Source organism: Arachis ipaensis, chromosome B9 (genome assembly GCF_059453495.1).
Source record: "Arachis ipaensis isolate K30076 ecotype BB chromosome B9, ASM5945349v1, whole genome shotgun sequence".
NCBI lineage: Eukaryota > Viridiplantae > Streptophyta > Magnoliopsida > Fabales > Fabaceae > Arachis > Arachis ipaensis.
Genome location: NC_142444.1, coordinates 15,979,808 through 16,001,205, shown reverse-complemented (window position 1 = coordinate 16,001,205; position 21,398 = coordinate 15,979,808). Strand labels below are relative to the sequence as shown.

The window sequence follows — 21,398 nt, the reverse complement described above, 5'->3', positions numbered from 1 at the left end:
AAGGATAAAGAGACAAAGAAAAAGGAGAAATATAGCTTAAAAAAGTCTCAAAGATACCACAACTACTCTTCGCTCCAAGTTTCTCTTGTTGATATTTACAGAAAAATCTGTCACACCAAAAAATTTTCACCTCCTCAATCCATTGAGCACAAAAAACTGAAAGTCGGATGGAATATTGTGAGTATCACAAACTATATGGGAATTCTACCAACAATTGTTATGATCTGAAAAATATTATAGAAAATTTGGTCAGAAAAGGCCGGCTAAAAAGATACCTCGCGAAAATGATGGAGGTCGGCGAGATCGGCCACCACAAACCCCTAATAGACACACACACATGATAAATGGAGGATTTAGGGTTTGAGGTTTAGGATTTGCAGGAGGAGAAATTACTAAGTCCTCTCGCAAAAAACATCTTAAGGAGATATATCAAGTCGGTGAAGATTGTGACACTCCTAATTTACCCAAAAATTCACTCACCAAAGAAGATGTTCATGAGGTAACACCTGGTCATGACAATCCCGTTGTAATTACGATGATCCTTGCTAATGCAAACCTCCATAGGACTCTGGTGGATCAGGAAAGCTCAGCTGATATATTGTTCAAACTTGCTTTTGATAAATCCGGGTTAGAAGAAAAGGAATGGAGGGCTTATTCAGACAACCTCTTTGGGTTAGGCGATACGCCGATCCGATCTCTTGGTTTCATCTCATTGCATACTACTTTTGGCAAATGCATGAAATCAAGAACCTTAAGCATTGACTACATTGTGGTTGGCGTGACATCAACCTATAATGCCTCGATAGGTCGGACTACACTGAACCGACTATGTACGGTCGTTTCTACACCTCACATATGCATGAAGTATTCAACTGTAGAGAGAATTGCTACTATAAAAAGAGATCAAAAGTTAGCAAGAAAATGTTACAATGAAAGTTTGAATCTAAAGGGCAGTATAAAGGGTAAAGAAGTCAATACTATTGAGTTCGGCGGCATTCGAACGCGGGAAGAACTACATCCACAACTCGAAGGAAAAATTAAAAAGGTTCAAATTGGAGATCAGGCAAAAAAGACGACGAGCATAGGGGGTAACTTGGATGAAAAATTAAAGGCAAATCTCGTTTGCACTCTTACAACAAAACTCCGACCTCTTCGCCTGGAAAGCATCTGACATGCCTGGCATACACCCCGACCTTATGTGTCACAAGCTCACCGTTTATCCAGATTCCCGATTTGTTCAACAAAAGCGATGGAAGCTTGGCCTTGAGAGAACACAAGTTAGAAAAATAAGTGCAAGCTGTACTAGAAACCGAGTTTATAAAAGAGGTAAAATATTATAGTTAGTTAATGTGGTCCTTGTGAAAAATAAGAATAAAAAATAGAAAAGGTATATTAATTACATCGAACTCAAGAAATAAAGTCACAAAAATAGAAAAATGTTGAATAAGAAGGGAGAGGAGAAAATAGGGAAGGGAATGATTGCTACATGCAAGCTCAGTCACCACAATCTCCACAAGCTCAGTCGCAACAAATTAATATTTGTTGTTGAAATGATAATAGAGGTGAAATTTTTGTGATGTTAGGGAGATGACAAGGTGGGAGCAGTAGGAAGGATTGGGGTTGGGTTGGTGAGGAAGGGATACGAGTGAATGGTCGGTGTTGATAGGTGGGTTAGAGTGGCAATTGGAGGTTTACGGTCAGGGATGGATGCCATTGGGGGGTTACGTGGTGATGTTTTTAGGGTGGAATAGGTCCACTTGGTATTGTCAAGGCTAATGATGTAATTAAGTACTATTATATTGCTCTTACATATAATTGGTGCATTAGACAATTTGATTTTGATAATTTTTTTTAATACAGCATTATCAAAAAATGTCTATATGCAACAGCCAAATGGGTACAATTCATAGCAAGTTAGCAACCATCTAAAGTGTGCAAACTACAAAAAGTCATATATAGCTTTGAGCAAGCTCCAAGGACTAGGTACACCACTTTGGCTAATACCTTGAAAGACTTAGGCTCCTATAACACAGCATCTGATATAGCTTTGTTCATTAGAAAATTTTCTAACTCGGTTGTGTATATGTTGATATATGTTAGTGACATAATTGTTATAAGATCTAATTCGAATAAAATTGATGTATTAATACACTAACTGAATGCTATATTTCCATTAAAAGATCTTGGCTTATTTCATTATTTTTTGGGGCTTGAAGCACATTACCTTTTTAACAAGAAGCTATTGTTATTAACTCAAACAAAATATGCACATGATTTGTTAAGAAGAGTAGGAATGGAGAATTCAAAACCTATCCCAACTCCGATCCTATATATGATGACTTCTCTTAAATTAAGTAAGGATGATTCAGAATTATTTGAAGATCCAAAAAAGTATAGGTCAGTAGTAAGAGCTCTACAATATCTTACTATTACAAGACCTGACCTATCATTTGCAATAAATAAAGTCTCTCAATTCATGCACTCACCTACAGTTCAACAGTAGAAAATGGTCAAGAGAATATTGAGCTACAATGTACAGTAAATGAAGGTATAATATTCTCTAAGTGTATTGATGATAAGATTATTTTTTTTTGTAGCTGCAGATTGGGCATTAGTCTTGATAATAAAAGATCTACTAGTGGATATTGTATTTAATTAGGAATCAATCTCATTGCATGAAAATGTGAAAAACAAGCCAAAATCAGTCATTCCACCACTAAAGCAGAATACAGGGCATGTGCTTTAACTCAAACTAAGATCATGAGCATCTAAGAATTGCTGAAGGAGTTTAGAGTACTACAGAGTATATCGCCTATCATTTATTGTAATAACAATAGTACTTGTCTCTTAGCTGCCAATCCTATTCTAATAGATGCAAATATTTGGAGATGAGTTTGCACTTTATAAGAAAATTAGTCAACAATAAACAGCTGTATGTAGTGCATATTTTATCATAAGACTAAGTATTAAATTTATTCACCAAGTTTTTGGACATCACTCTTTTTGAAAAATTCAAGAGCAAACTCAAACTAGGGTCTAAACTCTCACCAAGTTTAAAGAGAGGTGTCAAAGATAATAATGTAATTAACTAGTAAATTAGTTAATGAAAGATAGTTAAAAAAGAATTATATTATTCTGTTGTGTCTTGCTTGTGTGGCAAGGGTCATCACAGCTCAGCATACTTTTATATATATATATATTTGGGTGAATATGTGCTAGTACAATGTGTAAAATACTTAGATAGATATTTTCTTTTCTTTAATTCGTATTTCAAGTATCTTTCTCTCTAAAGTTCTGTATTCTTGATCCTTAGTTAGTGTTCATCTTTTTCATAAAAAATTCAGAAATTAGTGTAAATTGTAACAATTATACAAATAAGGTGGAGAGATAATTTTGGTTTTGGAAAACTATAGGGGACCAACTCCCCATCTACCAACTTTTATACAATACAATCTAATAATTAATTTAATTTTTTTTTTAAATTCATAATTTTAACATATCAGCCCAAATCTTTCTCCAATCTAACCCTAATCTCACTTTTCACTAAAATTCAAAAAACAACCTCATACTCATATCCCTTCCTCTCCCACTAGCACCTTCTTCCGCGGCAACCCCTAACTGCCACGTCATCACTCGCTCCTGCGTCTTCCCTCACCCCGACATTAGTCGGCATTGCATTCTCTACCTCTACCGTTGTTGCCCCTGCACGATGTGCCGAACATGCTGTCCACGAAGCCACTGCCCACATTACGTCTCTGTGATTGCCACGTCCCATCCCCTCTGCCACTGTCGTCACGCTGTGCCTTCTTCACCACCACGCGAAACCCCCCTCCTTGTGGAGCTACCGCTGTTGCGTCGCGCCGTTAGTTGCAATGCTTGGAATGCGTGATGTGGTTCGCATCTACGCCGCCGCTATGGCCTCCACCCTGACGATCCTCCGGGCAGTGCCGGTGCCCTCCGCAGGACCACCGCGGCATCCTCCCCCTCACAATCTGCATCGCCGCCGTCCACCGTAGCACGCTCCCTCTATTTCGTTTTCACCTTCTCAATCCGATTAGAGGTACCTCCATTAAAAAATAAATACATAAGAAGATACATTCGGGAGACACATCTACAAAGACACTTCCATTAGAGACAGTCATAAAAAGGACACGGTCCAATAAAAAAACACTTCCATTAGAAGTTCGGTACAGCGGTGACGGTGACCTTCGTGTGGAGCCGCAATGGTGACACTGGGCACAGCAATAGTAAAAAAAATAGGAGAAAGTAGTAAAATATAATTCTAATTATGGTAAATTTGAGTAATTAAGGTGTGTTTTTTTTTGTTTGATTGGCTTTAAAATCCAAACCAACAAAAATTGACCGGAGTTGGTAGAACCCTTTTTAGTTAGTAGCGGGATTGGTTCTTTTTATTTTATAATTATTTGCACTCGGGGTAAATTGGTTAAAAAAATTAATGTTTGGTAGAAAGAGTCATTTAAAAATAATTATAATGTTAAAATTAAATTAAAAAAATATTAGAGATAATTTTGATTTTAGATAAAAATTAAAATAATACTTTATTATTCTAATTTTAAATGTATTTGACAACTTTTTTTAATATTTTTTTTTCAAAAAATATAAACGTTTGACTCTATCTTATAAATCATCTTTAAAAAGAAAATTCATGTATCAATCCATAATTTTTTTATATCTTTTATATACTTGACAAATATAAACGAACATAATATATTTTTTTAAAATATAGATAAACCAAAATTTTGAGTGATATAAAATTTTACTACAATTACTATTTAATTTAACTCACATATACACACACCCGTGTATATATATATATATTGCCAGTAGTGACGGATCTAAAAATCTTATAAAGGAGGGGTCAGAAAAAAAAAATTGAAAGTGCTATATTAAAACTGAAAATTTTAATAAAAAAATAATTATATATTTTAATATTATTTTAAATTAAAATTAATTTTAAAAAATTATTTATATTAAAATTTTTTTTCATAAAATTTTAATTTTTGTCCTTATTAAAAAAGATATAACATAAATAATATAAATTTATTTCTCTAATACTTTTAATATATGTATTTAAAATAAATTAATGAATATAATATATAAAATATATTTATATTAATAAATAATTTACTTAATATATTTTTATTTTAATATCATAAAAAATAAAATTTAATCTAATTTATTTATATATATTTTCTTATTACATTCAATTAGAAATTATTATAAAAATTAAAATATTTTTATATAATAATAGATAAAAAAAAATTACAAAAAAAAAGTTGAAAGAACAAAAAAAAAGTAAATTTAAAATACATAAAATAAAATTTAAATCTATATTTTAGAGTATAAAATATTTTTTTTAACTATTGAATTAGAAGGTATATTATTAAAAGTTTTAGATATTATATCAAATATATTTTAAGTTTTAAAATTTAAGGAGTTCATAGCCTATGGTCCATAGCCCATAGCCCATACTTTTTTTTGTGGTAATAGGGGGATCACAGATCCCAACAGGAAAGAAAAGAAAAATAAAAGAAAACCAAGGACAAGCTTAGCAGCCCCTCAATCTGAGGGCGCCTATGCTGTCGACATATAAACTGTGAACAATCTCAGAGGGAGGGAAATAAAAAATCTGGTGTCTGATAGGAAGGTTTTGTCCTATCCTTGCAAGGATGTCCGCAACACTATTAGCCTCACGCAGGATATGCTTCCACGACACTTGAGTTAAGCGTCTTCTCAGCACCTTAATATCATCTAACAGAGGAGAGCAAGGGTGATGTCTCGGGCAATCTGCCTTGATGAAACCGATGGCTATCATAGAGTCGGATTCTATAACAATACGATTATAACTGTTGTCGATAGCGATTTGCAAACCTTTGATAATACTCCACAATTCCGTATGCATAATAGAGCAGCTCCCTAGGTTGCAAAGCAAACCCTTTCACAAACTTTCCAAGATTGTCATAGACAACTCCACCACAAGCAGCGTTACCATTATGAGCGTAGAAGGACCCATCCACATTAATTTTAAGGTAGTCAGCATCAGGTGGGTACCATCGGATTAAGCTGTCCGGTTCCTTGGTCATCTTACGAGCCAAGCCTTGCTTCTTCATCATCTTGGTATATTCTCTACACCGAGACTTGATTTCTTCAACAACCTTTACAGGTTGAGAATTGGCGCCATCAAAAACAAGCTTATTTCTCTCGTACTAAATAGAAGAAATGGCCATGCCAAATTTGTTTGCCCACTCCTCGGTGCTAGCCAAATTCTTCAATAACCAATTCCTTCTATCTTGTTGGAAGAAGTTTCTATCATGATCTTGATAGGTCAGCCTTTTCCATATTTCGGTTGCAAATGGACAATCTCGGAGCACATGGAGGACCGTTTCGTTATTATTGTTGCAGCAGGGGCATCCAGGATCATTAGTCATATGTCTTCTCTTCCTTTCAGCATTCGATAGGATTGCGTCGTGGGCCACGAGCCAGAGGATAAATCTACCTCTTTCCGAGTCTTTCCATTTCCAAACCAGCTTGAAGAGTTGATCATTTAATCCATCATATCCTTTAATCACTTGGTAAGCTGTTTTTAAACTAAATGCACCATCCGGGGTTGCGGCCCACGCAATGTGGTCCTCTTGCTTCCATGGAGAGGGCGGAGACATGAAAATGATCTTATGTACCGTATCTTCAGGAAGCTATTCCTTCAGTTTATTTATGTCCCAAGCACCTGAAACCAAAAGGAAGTCCGTTAATGAAGATCCAAACTCTGAGTAATTAGTTACCTGTGGAGTTTGTTGATCTAGTCGCCCAATACTAGGCACCCATTGATGATTCCAAAAGTTGATGTGGGATCCATCTCCTATCCTCTAGATGGAATTACTTTCAATTGCTTCCCAGGAAGAACATATGCCTTTCCAAAGGTTAGAGTCATTTGGTTTCCTAGTCACATTTGGAACAATGTCATTTCTGCACCGATACTTAGCTCTAAGTATCCGAGCCTATAGTGAGTCCTTCTTTTCGATAAGACCTCATCCTGCTTTCATCATATACGCACGATTAAGATCCTTAGCGTGCCGCACTCCTAGTCCTCCAGCTCTCTTAGGTTCACCCAATGTTTTCCAATTCAAGAGGTGAACCTTTTTTGAGTTTTCAGTTTCTCTCCAAATAAAATTCCTGCATTTACGATCAATAATATCACAAGTAGATATAGGAATAAAGGCAGTTTGCATAGTATAACTCGGAATAGTAGAAAGGACAGATCTCACCAGGGTGGTTCTCCCAGCTAGGGAAAGGGATGAGGTTTTCCAGTTGTTTAGTCTTGCATTAATCTTTGCTTCCACCTCTTTATATGTATTTCTTGTGACTCTGGAATGGATGAGAGGGACGCCCAAATATTTACCAAGGTCCTCCGTTCTCCTGAAGCTTAAGAATCCACTTATTTCTTCTCGAATACTATTTCCCACATTCTTGGAGAAAAAATTCTGGTTTTGTCGTTGCTGATCTTTTGACCAGAGCTCAAGCAAAACGCATCCAAAATCTTCCTAATGACTTTAGCTTGTCTCATGTTAGCTTTCGCAAAGAGGACAAGATCATCCGAAAAGTAGAGGTACGAAAGTTTTGGGCTGTTTCTGTTTAATTGAATAGGTTTCCAGAAATCATGTTCTACTGCCACATTTATCAATTGGGATAGTCTTTCCATGCAAAGGACAAAGATATACGGAGAGATGGGGTCGCCTTGACGGATGGCCTGAGAGGGATTGAATTCGTCTAGAGCTTCTCCATTCCAAAGGACTTTCATTTTCACAGTTGAAATGCAACAATAAATTAAATTGATAATATGATCCAGAATACCTATATCAATTAGTGTGTCTTTGACAAAGGACCACTTCAATCTATCATAGGCCTTTTCCAAATCAATCTTAATAGCCATCCACCCTTTTCTGCCTTTTTTGTGCCTCATGGAGTGAATAACTTCTTGTGAAATAATAATATTGTCCGAACTCTGTCTCCCTGGAACGAAGCTGCATTGATTTGGGCTGATAAGCTTGTCCATAATCTTTCTCAGGCAGTTAGCTAGAACTTTAGTAATCACTTTGTTAGAAACATTGCACAGGCTGATTGGTCGCAATTGTTTTAAGTCCGGTTCCACCTTCGGAATAAGGGTGATTAATGTTTCATTAACTTCTTCCACGTTGTTCGGATTTCGGAAAATACCATCAACTAGCATGCAGAGGTCCGAGCCTACCTTCTCCCAAAAGTTCTGGTAGAAAATAGCTTGGATTCCATCTGTACCTGGGGCCTTCAGGCTGCCCATGTGAAAGATGGCATCCATAATCTCTAGGTTGTTAAAAGACCGACCCAACATCATCAGATCATCATTGGAGAGGGGGGGGGGGAGTTGTTGTTCAGTACATAAGGACTATCCGGAGTGTCATCGGTGAAAAGGTTACTGTAGAAGGATGTTGCCATACATTTCAGAGTTGGTTTATCAGAAACCCAGCTGCCATCTGGCCCTTAAAGAGACTCAATTTTATTTTTCCTCCTTCTTGCTATGGTACTTCCATGGAAATATTTTGTATTACGGTCACCAAACTCTAACCATTTACATCTTGACTTTTGGTACCATAAAACTTTTGCAACTCTTGGAGAAAAGTGTTACTTTCGAGATTCATGCACGCTGTAATCCCTTGTAACCTCCTTATAATTCTGCTCTTTCTTTTATGGATGTTACCAAAGACTTCAGAATTCCATGACTTAAGAGACCTCTGAAACTCAGTGATACAATGGGACCAAGAGTTCTGGACCTTCCAATTACCTTTTACCCATTCAGCAAAATCTGGATGCGTTAGCCAAGCTGCCAGAAATCTAAACGGTCTTTTGCCCTTGTTTATTGAAGGAGAAGGGTTGAGTTGGAGACAAAGAGGTGAGTGATCCAATTTGAAACTGGGTAGGTGTCTGATCTTCGATTCAAGGAAGGTGTTATGCCATTCCAAATTACAAAGCGCTCTGTCTAACCGCTCTACTAGGTTACCCCTTTTCCAGGAAAGAGCCAGCCACAGTAGCCTAGATCAAAGAGGCCACAATCTGAGATACATGTTTGGAATTCAGAGCAGGCACCTCTGGAATTGCTTCCAATACTACCTTTCCTTTCAAAATCATTGAGAATAGCGTTGAAGTCGCCAATGAGACACCAGGGTTGGTTAATGTTGCTGCTTAGATCGCGAATCTCATTCCAGAGAGCTCTTCGACTCGCCTTCTGTGGGGTACCATATATGGCCGAGAGGAACCAGGGTGGTGACTGCCCCTGCTTCAATTCCATGTGCACCATTTGAGAGCTATGAAAAGTGATATCCACATTCCAGGCAGAATTGTCCCAAATGCACCATATGCCACCAGAAAACCCTCTAGCATCCTCAATGTAAAAATTATCAAAACCTAATTTTTTACAAACAGTTCTACCACGATCTCCACTGATATGTGTTTCCAACAGAATACAAAAACTAGCATTATATTCTCTTTTAATATCTTTAATAAGTGCCGGAAAAGTTTTACCCCCTGCTCCTCTATAATTCCAAGCAATAACATTCGTGATGACTTCAGAAGAAAAAAAGAAGGGTAGAAACATACCCAAGTTCAATTTTGGGTTTTGACCCCGGCAGCCATCATCGGCGAGTCTAACATAACATCATTTTCATGTCTCGATGAGTTGCTATCAGCGTTACCCATATACTCCGGTAAGCTGTCCGGTGGTTTTTCCTTCCGCAGAAGGCCTCCCTGGTTTCTCCGCGCTCCTTCATTCATGAAGCTCTTCGGCAATTAGGAGAGGAAACCATCTCTTACCACGTGCTCCTCCAGCACATTCTTCGCAATTTTTGACACTTCGTGGGATTCATTTTGTTCTTGCTGTAGTCTCCTCATAGTATCGAGCATTTCGGCTTCCATAGCCACAATTTCACTATTCTTTGTTGCTGAACGTTGTTGCAGGGGCGCTTTAGATGAGCTTGTAGAGATTTCCCTTTTTCTTGCAGCATCTTTCGCTTTGGGCTTGTGATTTTTAATGATACCCGATGGCCCATTAGAAACAATCTGCTTCTTTTTTGAGTTTTGTGGGTTTTTGCCCGCTCCGAGCCTTAATACCCTTTGGGCCATTTGGGTTTTTGACCCACTCTCCTTGGGAACACTAGGGAGCCTTGGTTCATCTTGCCTGGTCCGTTGCTTTTCGCTAGCGTGGATAGTATTACTATTTCCTTCAATTTCGGCATCCTCATATAGGATATTGTAGCGCGATCCTGTTTCATTTAAATGTCCCGTCTTGGTATCTCCTCCTTCCCTAACTGTAAGGGATTCCTTTCCGATGACAATTGATTTCTTCCCTATAATTAACCTTTCTAATTTTTTCCTTATTTGTCGTTTCACCATCATCCACGGTCCAAAATATGGTGGCCTTTGATTACGCTGAGATTCCTGCGCTATATCCGTACTTTTCATATTGATTTCGTCCATCAACGCTGTTGCAATTTTCTCACCTGAGTTAACCCCTTCGCCGGAATATTCCTCCGCCCGGTGATTATTGTCATCTGCAAGGTTCTCACTACATTCCTTCGATCTGTGGCCATAGAGACCACATGCAAAGCAGATAAGATGAAGGCCTTCATATTCAACATTCAACGTGCTGTCCAGCACCGAGATACGAGAATCAATTTTTTCGTAAGATCAATTTCTACACAGATTCTCGCAAATTGCCCCCGGGAATGGATGGACGTAGCTCTATCAATCTTAAGCATCGTTCCTAATGCTGAACCAACTCTCCATAGGAACCGATGGTTATAGAGTTCGATAGGTAAATTCGGAATTCGGATCCATACCGCGATCTTCTTTACTTCTCTTTCTGATTCCAAGAAGAAAGGTCTCCACCTTTGGACAATCAAGTAATGTCCAGCTATCATCCACGGCCCTCCTGTGAGCGCGAAGGAGTAGTCCTCCTCATGTGAAAAATGAACCAAGAAATAGTCACGATCCATATCAATGACATTAATCTTACCTTTCTTTACCCAGTCCCTTCCGAGGCGTTGCTCCATGAAGCCGAGATTTACTCGCTTTCCCAAAACTTTGACAATGAGTGAAGCATGCCAAGGCTTGCACCAGTCATCGAATTCTTCCTTTGTCACCTTGATCTCAGGACAAGGATCAAAGGGTTTATCTTTCCTTTGCAAATTTTCCTCGTCCATATACCAGCGATCCTGCGGATTCGGCTCGCTCTCATTAGAGTTCAGAGAGCGCGGGCTTGAATCTTCATCCATAGTGCCTGGGGTTACCAAGAGGGAGTCTCTATATGAGACTTTTGGCCTTGTCGAATTATTTGTATCATTCCCTTTCGTGGGATCCATACTCTCACCCGGTTGATTAAGATCAGTCACGCGAGTTTTGACCTTTTTGGTACTTCGTTGCATTAGGTCATCCTCCTCGTCCATAATCCATACCATACTAGTCTCCCTAAATCTGTCTATCATTACCGAATGAAAAACCGAGACGATAACTTTATTATTAATTAAGATTCTAATTAAGTCCGCCCAACCTAAATAAAGTACTTAAAAGAGTAAAAGTCTCCCAATGAGAATCTTTTATGTTAGAAATCAATTAATCAATGAACTATAATAAACTGAATGATATAGATGGATATATATAAACTCTACACTACATTGGTATCTTACAATAAAATATAACAACGAAAGCAGTAAATATAAACAACCCTAGCTAGTAGCTAAATTCTATTCCATATAGCATAGGATCTAGGCTAATTGTCTAATACACACCGCAGCTTATTATGAAGCACAAAAACAAATTTATGCTTAATTACTTTTGTGGTATACACATGCATGTGCCTAAGCTATGAAAAAGTTTTTCGTTAAGTGTGTATTAGCGTTTTCACATGCAAATCCGGCGGTCGCTTTTTTTAATTTTTATATCAATATAATTTATTAAATTTTTATTTATTACTAAACACTTTTAAAATTAAAAAAAAAACAAAGAATATACTACTAAAATAGTATTTAAAAGTTTGTAATACTGACAAAAAAAATTCTAAAAAATGCTAATAACAAATAAGTTTTTAAAAATTTAAAAACAAGACAAAATAATTAAATATTAAATATATATTTTAAAAAATAATTTTAAATATTAAATTTTGATGCAAATTTTTGTAATTATTATAAAAAATAAGTTATTTTTATCCTTAAAATTTAGTATTTTTTGTCAAGTAAATTTAAAAAACAATTATTGTGAATGATCATTTTTTTGAAAAATACAAAAGAAAAATTTAGAAATCATATTTTACTCTGAATTTTTATGTGGACCTTTTAAATATTTATTCAAATGTTGTCACAAAAATTTAAATATAATGAATAAGTTGTTTGCTAAATATAAAAGTTTGTTTGTTACTTGCAAAAAATATAATATTTATTTATTGATTCTTTTTATCGTATTTTCAAATTATTCAAGAAGTTATTTTGTCGATAATTTTTTTTAAAGATATTTTTATTAATGGCTGAATCTTTTGAGTGTCAAATTAGTAGTTAATCCAAAAATAAAAAATATGTAAACAAAATAAAAATAGTACGTATTACAAAACGTACTTGAAACGGACTTATGAATAATGAATTTTGTTAATAAGGTCGGAGGTAGAGCGTAGATATTTAAGATAGTTTTATATCAATTTTAAAATGACGGATAGAAATAAGAGACTCTGACATTTAAGTTAACAAAAATTTAAGTAAATTATGTATAGAATGAATTAGATAATACATAAATTTAATAAGATATTTATAGAAAAGAGTGATGATTTGATTATCACTTTTGAATTTTTCCTTTATAAGTAGTGGACGATTTTCTTTCCTTAATGCATGGGAAGTTATTTCTACATTGTGTAAATATTTTCATGTGGATAATAATTAACGGAGATAGTGATGAGGAGTAGTATCTTCTCCAAATTGAGTCGGACACAGGTCAAAATATCTGTGTCGAATAGCTTAACTCGTGTCTCTTAAGAGGCACCTTATAATTAGTGGGTATGAAATGCTCCTTTTGATTAGAGCAAGTCCATTTTTTAGTAGACCAACTTGTTTAAATTATAACCATTATTATTTGGACCATGATATAAATTATAAATAGTACGTATAATATTTTTATTTTCAATAAAATAATTGACAATATATATATATATATATATATATATATATATATATATGAAAAGAATAAATACATCTAGAAAATAGTTATAAATTTTTTATTATTTTATTAAAAAATATTATATGTACTACTTTTGTTAACAACTCTTTTTGTTTTTTATTTTTTAGTATTTAATGTGATTGATAAAAAATAAATAAATAATTTTTTATATTATAGAAAAATATACACAAAAAATATAAAAATATCATTTTTTTAATAAATAGAAATAATTTATTTTTATCTTATACACTAAATTGATAAAGATATCTTTTATCATTGTAATAAGTTGAAAACCTTCAATGTGAAGAAGTAGAAATACGTGCTAGAGTTGTAAACATTTGTTAGTGGAATTTAAGATATGTATGTTTTGAATGTATCTCTTCATTTTTTACTTTATTTCTGTAAGGAGTCATCACTAATAGTAAATCCTTGGGTCTGAAGAGTTATCACTAATAGTAAATGCTTGAATCTGAAGAGTGCATAAGTAAAAGGTAAATGACTTGTTATCAAGAATACCAAGAAATGCACCAAATTAAAATAAAAACATAAAAAAAAAAAAATTGGAGCATCAGCACTAAAAATAATCCTTTCCATAAAGAATAAAAATAGGGGAAAAGATTGTCCATGTGATTCAAGTGATATAGGATCCAAGAATGACAATGGTAAACAAATATGTCTAAAGAACAATCAATGGCAACAAGGAAGTGACATAACATAGAAAGCTGAATATTTGTATCCATCTTTTTTCTTTTTTTTTTTTTTTAGCTTTTGATAATGGAAAGTCTATTATGGTTGCTGAACACTATATAATGAGAATTTTTGTAGTTAAAGTTCCATTGTGCTTTAAAGACGAATATTAAAATTAGTTAAACTTTCTGGTAATTTCTGATACCCCACTACTTTGCAAGATGCAGTGCTATAGGTATTGAGACAAAATAATTTTTTAGACTTATAAAATATTTTTTTCTTTTTGGGGAAAGAAAGATTCGGCCATCTATCTCTATATATTTATCATCCCTATAGGTGGCTAAAATATTTCTTCCAAATCCATTGTAAGAATAATTGCAGATTTATTATTATGTGAATTTATGCTGGTATCTTTATCTAACATTATTAAATTATTTCACACTCTAGATGGCCACAACAAGAAGATTCTACTCCAACTCCTAATACGATTAATAATTAATAATTATATTACTACTTCGTATTAATTTGTTTGAGGCCAGTTGTTAACAGTATCCGTCAACCTTGCAATTGTTGTCCCAGCTTTGACATTTTTCCCTTGTCTTGATTAAATTGTTGGCATCAGAATTTTTCTTAAAAGAATTTGATTAAATCGTTTGATCTCGTTTAATTCTAATAAAAGAGATAGAAGTCTTTTCATGATGATTTTTTCTATAAAAATATTTAGAGGATAATAAAAAATTAATCTAAAATCATTTAAAATTTTTATTTTAATTTCTATTTAGTATAATAAATATATAATTATAAATATTACATACATAAAATTATAGATATTAAATTAAAGAAAATAATTTTAAATTATTATCTCTCTAACACTATGAAGCACGGACACTTCGCTGAGTTGCCGTGTCCGCGTGTCGGACACATTTCGTACACGACACTCACGGACACTCTTCCAACATGCGTGCCTATTGTGTCCAACCGTATTTTAATAAAAAATTCTTCTCTAGACATGCTTGGACACACCTAAATACCATCACGTGTCGGTGTGTTCAGTCTTATTCTTAATATATATTCTTGAAATAAATTTAGATATAGTATATATTATTATTTATTAAAACAAAAAATATTTTAAATACTTGATATGATTAAAATGAGATATTAAAAATAATTAAAAAATTAATTTATATTTTAATATTAATAAAATATCAAAATATCATTACAATTTGTCTAAAAATACTTTATATTTTATATGTATACGTGTCCCCATGTCTTATAACATTTTAAAAATTGCGTACAGCGTATCCCGTGTCATATCATATCCCGTGTGCGTGTGAGTGTCTGTGTATCATACCTCTAGCATTATAGTTTTACCAAGTTGTATAACTTGTGGTTGATTTTTGAATTTTGATTTAAATACATTTGAAGGCAACATTAGACCATAACCTATTTGTTTGTTGGCAAGAGAGCTTTGTTCGTTTCGATGTTGTGTACTTTGGTAATGTCAATTTAATTATATTATTCAATTCTATCCTTCCTTTTAAGAATAATAGGCTAAGGACATTGCATGGTAGCATTTAGACAAATTAGATTCAAATCTTATTCCATAAGCCATCAGGAATATAAAAAAAAGAATTTTATGCCATAAGGCTTCCAATTCAGCACTACTATTCTATTAATAATTTTCATTTTCCCACTCTCTCCCATTCTTGTTCTTGTTATTCTCTTTTCTTTCCTTTTTTTTCTTTACTTCCCCTTCTACCACTTGTTGCTCCTTAAGAGTGATGATCAACCTTTCTTAGAGTCATTTATTCTACCTAAGAAAGTTTGAAAACATTGGAACGAATTTTTTGTTTCCTTGAACCTTTTTCTTGCTATCCAAGTTCAACTATTGGTTTTTTTTTTCCCCCCTTGTAAATGAATGAGAACAAGCTTGATTTTCATTCTGAATATGGCAACCGTTCTTCTTGTCAATATTTTGGTATTAGACAACAACCTTGGAACATGGGACCATGCAATAACCAACCCCTCGGCGCGACTTGCGTCAGCGTTGGAGTTGGCAGAGGAAGAGGAGGAGGAGGAGGAGAACAAGAAGTAGTACTACCATACTCGGCTCAAGCCAAACCATCTAGCACCATCATAAGCCGATTCGAGTCGCCGGCTTCGGCCTTTTACGCGACGGAAATCTTCATGGGGTTCCCACAATATGATTCCCATCAAGTTGGTAATCCATCCAATTTGATGCCTCATCAACTCTCCATCAAGAACATTAATAATGATATGGAGTTCCCTCTCTATCAATCTTCAAAGGAAAGCCTCTTCTTTGATTCATCAGTTAATGACCAAAATAGCCCCAACAACTTTGAGTTGCCAAACACCTTGCAAGCAATAAAATCTCAATTGAATGGTGATCAATGTAATGGATCACCTGAAAAATCTAATAAAATTCCATGTGGGAATTTTCCTGCCAGCAATTTCCTTCCTATTGAACAACATAAGTTGTTCAATGATGATGCTGCCCCAGTCACTAGGAGCATATCAATTCCTAAAGCAAATCAAGAATCTACGGTAAGTGTTTTTCATAAATATCTTATTTAAATTTTTTTTAATAGAAAAGATAGACAATCAACTTTTAATTAATCAATGATTTTAGAATTTAGATTTATAATTTAAGACTTAGAGTCGAGCCTTTATAATTTAAGATTTAGATTTAAGATAAACAAAATAATTTTAAAATAGTTGACTGATGTTGGCTGAAAAAATTGGTTACCTAACATTACTCGATTTTTTCTGCCTTTGGACTCATTTTCAAATACTAAAATACAGGTTGCTTGTGGCTCATTCAATTCCCCTGTTCAACAGCTGAGTTTCTCTTCTCCTCAAGAGAAGCTTTCTCCGACAATTTCAGCCGGAAACCTTGTCGGTAATGGACCGATAGCATCGAGTAAGACGCGTATAAGATGGACTCAGGATCTTCATGAGAAGTTTGTTGAATGTGTCAATAGACTAGGAGGCGCAGAGAGTAGGTTATTCTAAGTAGATTTGATCAAATTCGAAGTCATGTGTCTAAAGTCTAATATCTGAATGTGTTCTTGGTTTCTTGATTGTAGAGGCGACGCCGAAAGCGATATTAAGGCTGATGGATTCAGATGGATTGACAATCTTCCATGTTAAGAGTCATTTGCAGAAATACAGAATTGCAAAGTATATGCCAGAATCAACTCAGGGTAATTTCACTTTCTTAGGTTCATTTTATTCTTCTTATGTATGTTACTATTTGTGTGATAAGCCATATAACCTAACAGGGTAAGACATGAATCTAAATTCCTCCAATTTGAATCCCTAGTTATATTGATGTCTTCATACTTAAGATAACAGAGGAAGTAGCAATGCAGATGAAATAAGTTGAAAATTGAAATCCTTTCATTTTTGTTCCAATGTAAATTCAAGCATTTCTCATTTTTAAGTAACTTGAATTGCTCGAACAGTTAGTTAACCCGTTTGTTTAAGTAAGTAATAGCTCATGGATGGACAGACTCTTAAATAGAGTTTCGATTCATAACAAATTTGACATTGACTTGTCAGAATGTGGAATATGACCGCAAAAAAACCAAAAGCATTTGGCATTTGGGCAAGAATAACTACCACTTTGGTTTTTAGTTGGTCAAAATATCCATAATAAATGTCAGTTAGGTAGCATTTGGTGGAGAAATAGAGATGAAAAGATTGAGACGGAGAGACAGAGACTAAGAGACAGAGATTAAAATAAATCTCAGTATTTTGTTTGGTACAAAGTGGGAGACAGAAACAAAAATGAAATTCTAATTTAATTTGTACAAAGGGTAAAATTAGAATTAATTAATTAAAATAAAGATATTTTAGGTATAAAATGTTATTAAAGTTTCAGTCTCTATTTCTAAAAATTTTAGTCCCATGTGTCCCCACTTTTTGAAAGTACTGAAATACTAAAATTTTAGAGATAGGGATAGAAATTTTAGTATTAGTTTCTGAACCAACAAACATGATACTAAGTTTCAGTCTTTCCATCTCTGTCTCAATACCTTAAAACAAAGGCTACCTTAGAGTTAGTTTTTACGAAAACACCATAATTCTTTCTAAAATCGCCATAACACTTGGCATTTTCAACTTCTCTTATGTAACTTATTTCCCAAGGAGAAAACTAAAAAACAAATTTTAAAGAAAAAATCTTTTGAAATTAATATCAGTTCAATGAATTGATGTTACTATTTAATATCTTCTAATATGCAGGTTCATATGCTTTGCCTAAAAAGTACTTCTTCCCTTTTTCAGGGAAATCTGAGAAAAGAACCAGTGCAGAGAATGTGCATCTTGATGTCAAAGCGTAATGCTACTTCTTTTCTCTGAAACACTTTTATGTTTGTATAAAGTTTTATTTTGAATAAAATATACATAATGAGATAAGACATTGATATAAACACAATGAAAATAGAAATATTAGTATTATTTTTAAAAATATATGCCAAAATAGTGTATTTTGATTTAACTGTGTCTAACCAATTTTATTAGTCTGCTTAAACAAATATCATTAGTCTGCTTAAACAATTGTCGAGAATTCAAATTAAATCACATTATTGGCATAATGTGGTTACTCTATAAAGTAGTAAAGTACTTAGCAACTTTTAATGTTGTTGGTTTGCAGTGGCTTGCAGATTAAAGAGGCACTTCAGCTGCAATTGGATGTGCAGAGGCGTCTTCATGAACAGCTAGAGGTATGATTCACGCTATCTTCTTCTCTAGTACTTTATGAATTTAAATAAAAGAATTATATAAAATTATATAATAGTTGTATATAGTAGCAGTATTATTATAATATTCTCTGACTCTAAATTCTCTTTTAATTTGAATTATTGATCCAGATTCAGAGAAAATTACAGTTGCAAATTGAAGAACAAGGAAAGCAGCTGAAGATGATGTTTGACCGACAGCAGAAGTCAAATAATAGTGAAAGAAGTTCTAAAGATAATAATAATGATGATAATGAGGTTACAATTTTAGAAGGGACTGGAATTTCCCACTTCCCTTCAAAGATAAGTTAGCCCAATTTCAAATCCCTTAATTCCATAATAATAATAATAATAATAATAATATCTATACATACAAAATTAACTATTACATTGTGCCAACAAATCTTGCTCCTCAATCTCTTTGTAAGTGACAGTTAAAAAACATACACCAGATCATGCAATTTTGTTATTATGTGAATTATTAAAGCACTTTTGTTGAATCCTTCGGCAAGTAGTAAATTAGGACATAAGATTGGTCTGCTCCATTATTAATTTATTATTGTACCCTACAAAACCAGTCAAGAATCACCGTATTACAGAAAAACATTGTAATTGTATTCCCCACCCCCCATCAAAAAGAAAAAAAAAATAGAGACAGCTTTTAATTTGCATCTTCTTTTTTTTTCCCATGTAGAGAAGCCAATTAATTTACATATATAGGGTTAATGTATTTTGTTTACCATTAGATGGTGCATCTAATGCATCTAATATCATTAATTAACATTGGCTTATATATAGTCCACCACATTTTTTTTTTAACTAAAGATAGAGAGATTAAAATGAATATCGAAAGATTATGTCATTTGAGTTGTAATTCGTTGACATACAGTCCACCACACTTGCTCGTTCAAGTGGCTTTAATTTTATTAGAATAAAATATGCTTTCTTCTTCCATAATAATATTTGGCGAGAGGTTTTAAAATTGTTTTTAATGTTCAATTTATATTAATTTTATTCTCAAATTTTTAAACAAAATTAAAAATTTAATTTTGATGTATTCAAATTCTTTTGGAAAAAATCTTTCTTCACCACTCTCCCTCCAACCCCACCTCATCACACCACCCCCACCAAAAAATGTACCAATGTAACTTAAGTAAATATTAATGCATAATTGCTTAATTAATACCAATTATGCAACAATATATCCTGATAAGTTTTTTGAAGTACCACGAGGTCTCTAACAGAATTTTTTTTTTATTTTTTATTTATATAATTAGTTGACATAAATATTTTTATTTATTGTATCTATTTTGGATAAAATATTGTATCAATTTTTTATTATCTATTATAAAATAGAATATACATTTTTTTAATAATAGTAAATTTATATGAATGATGATGGTTAATTTAAATTGAATGTGTCTAAAACTTAACATAGTTCTAATAATTTATTATCTTAATAATTTTTTTAAACAGCAATAAAAATATTAAAAAATATATCATCTATTTAATTTCTATAAATAAAAAATTTAAAAATTAATAATATTTCTTAATTTTTATACAATAAATTTAATTAATTTATATAAAAAAAAGACAAAAAAAAATTTTAATCTCACAAAAATAAAGATTAAAAATTAAAAAAATATTTTTTTATTGAGAATTTTTATTATCTTTTAAAGTAATTATCAAAAAATGTGTCCTCTAAAACAAATTATAGCCGTCCTCCTTGAAAAGACTGGAATCTTTCCGCCTTGATTTGTCCAAAACTGATTCGCTTGAATGAAGATCACTGTCTTACCTTGTTGTTTAGTTGTTGGAAAATTGTAATTAAATAAGATGCACTATTTATCTTTTTATTTATAATGAGGGTCATAATAATAATAATAATAATAATAATAATAATAATAATTTGTTTATAAAATGAGTTAATACACTGATTTGTTCATATTTTGCTTGCTGCCATCCAGCAAAATATGAGAGAAATACTTGTATGTATTTCGCTGGCATGCAAGTCAGTGAAATATATGTAAATTAATCTCGGTGAACATCCAATAAAATGCTCTAAATATAACACACAAATATCTAAATATTTTAGATTTTAAATTAAAAAAAAATCACCAGCTATATGTGAATGTTTTATGCCGCAAGAAAACTCCAGCAAGCTAAGGAGTGCTTTAACCATGTTAGAGAGAACCTATACCAAAAGTTGCAAGTGACTATGACGAAGTGATGATTGACGTATGGAATTCGCTCAACGAATTGGGAGTGTTATTGAACTTGGTGAGTGCTTTTATATTTTTTTTTCTAAAATTTTATAAAAAAATAAAAATAATAAAATTATGCTTTCACTATTTTTTTCGATACTCAAATAAAAAAACTTATGAAAAAAAAACATAAAAAGGCTGCTGATAGTTTTCACAAGTAATACTCCAAATCAATTTTCAAAATTTTTTTAACACATTTAGTTAGTTTCACGTCATATTCTTTTAAAAGATAAATTAAACCATTTGTCATCGAAATTTAATAAAGAGTTGAAAGTCTCTATTGAAAGTGAGCTTAAAGAGGTGTTTTTTCGTGTGTCCTCGTAGAGGTGAGAGAGAGATGAATAAGAGAGATGAACGAGAGAGAATTTGGTAAAGGTGATTTTGAATGAATGAAAATCCTAATTGAATATACAAGCTACAGTACTTATTTGTACAATGTACA

The 21,398-nt window shown here is 33.2% G+C and overlaps 2 protein-coding genes and 1 pseudogene across 3 annotated transcripts; 1 reads left to right on the top strand and 2 right to left on the bottom strand.

Annotated features, from left to right (window-relative positions):
* Nucleotides 1–9,040: 9,040 nt before the first annotated feature.
* LOC148543859 (uncharacterized) lies at nucleotides 9,041–9,819 on the bottom strand. The gene is made up of 2 exons (XM_088498742.1): nucleotides 9,698–9,819; nucleotides 9,041–9,581 (listed from the first exon to the last, which is right to left on the bottom strand). Exons 1-2 carry the CDS (start codon nucleotides 9,817–9,819, stop codon nucleotides 9,041–9,043), a joined length of 663 nt encoding a protein of 220 aa, XP_088354868.1.
* Nucleotides 9,820–9,834: 15 nt separating this feature from the next.
* Nucleotides 9,835–11,501, bottom strand: LOC148543858 (uncharacterized; annotated as a pseudogene).
* A 4,011-nt stretch (nucleotides 11,502–15,512) lies between these two features.
* On the top strand, nucleotides 15,513–19,420 carry LOC107619706 (uncharacterized). 2 transcript variants are annotated; one of them, XM_016321999.3, is made up of 6 exons: nucleotides 15,513–16,494; nucleotides 16,753–16,948; nucleotides 17,037–17,153; nucleotides 18,196–18,289; nucleotides 18,608–18,677; nucleotides 18,825–19,420. In XM_016321999.3, exons 1-6 carry the CDS (start codon nucleotides 15,844–15,846, stop codon nucleotides 19,002–19,004), a joined length of 1,308 nt encoding a protein of 435 aa, XP_016177485.1. In that variant the 5' UTR covers nucleotides 15,513–15,843; the 3' UTR covers nucleotides 19,005–19,420. The 2 variants fall into 2 exon arrangements, with proteins under 2 accessions (XP_016177485.1, XP_016177487.1); XM_016322001.3 differs by having other exon boundaries at nucleotides 15,527–16,494; nucleotides 18,238–18,289; nucleotides 18,825–19,418.
* The last annotated feature ends 1,978 nt before the right edge of the window (nucleotides 19,421–21,398 follow it).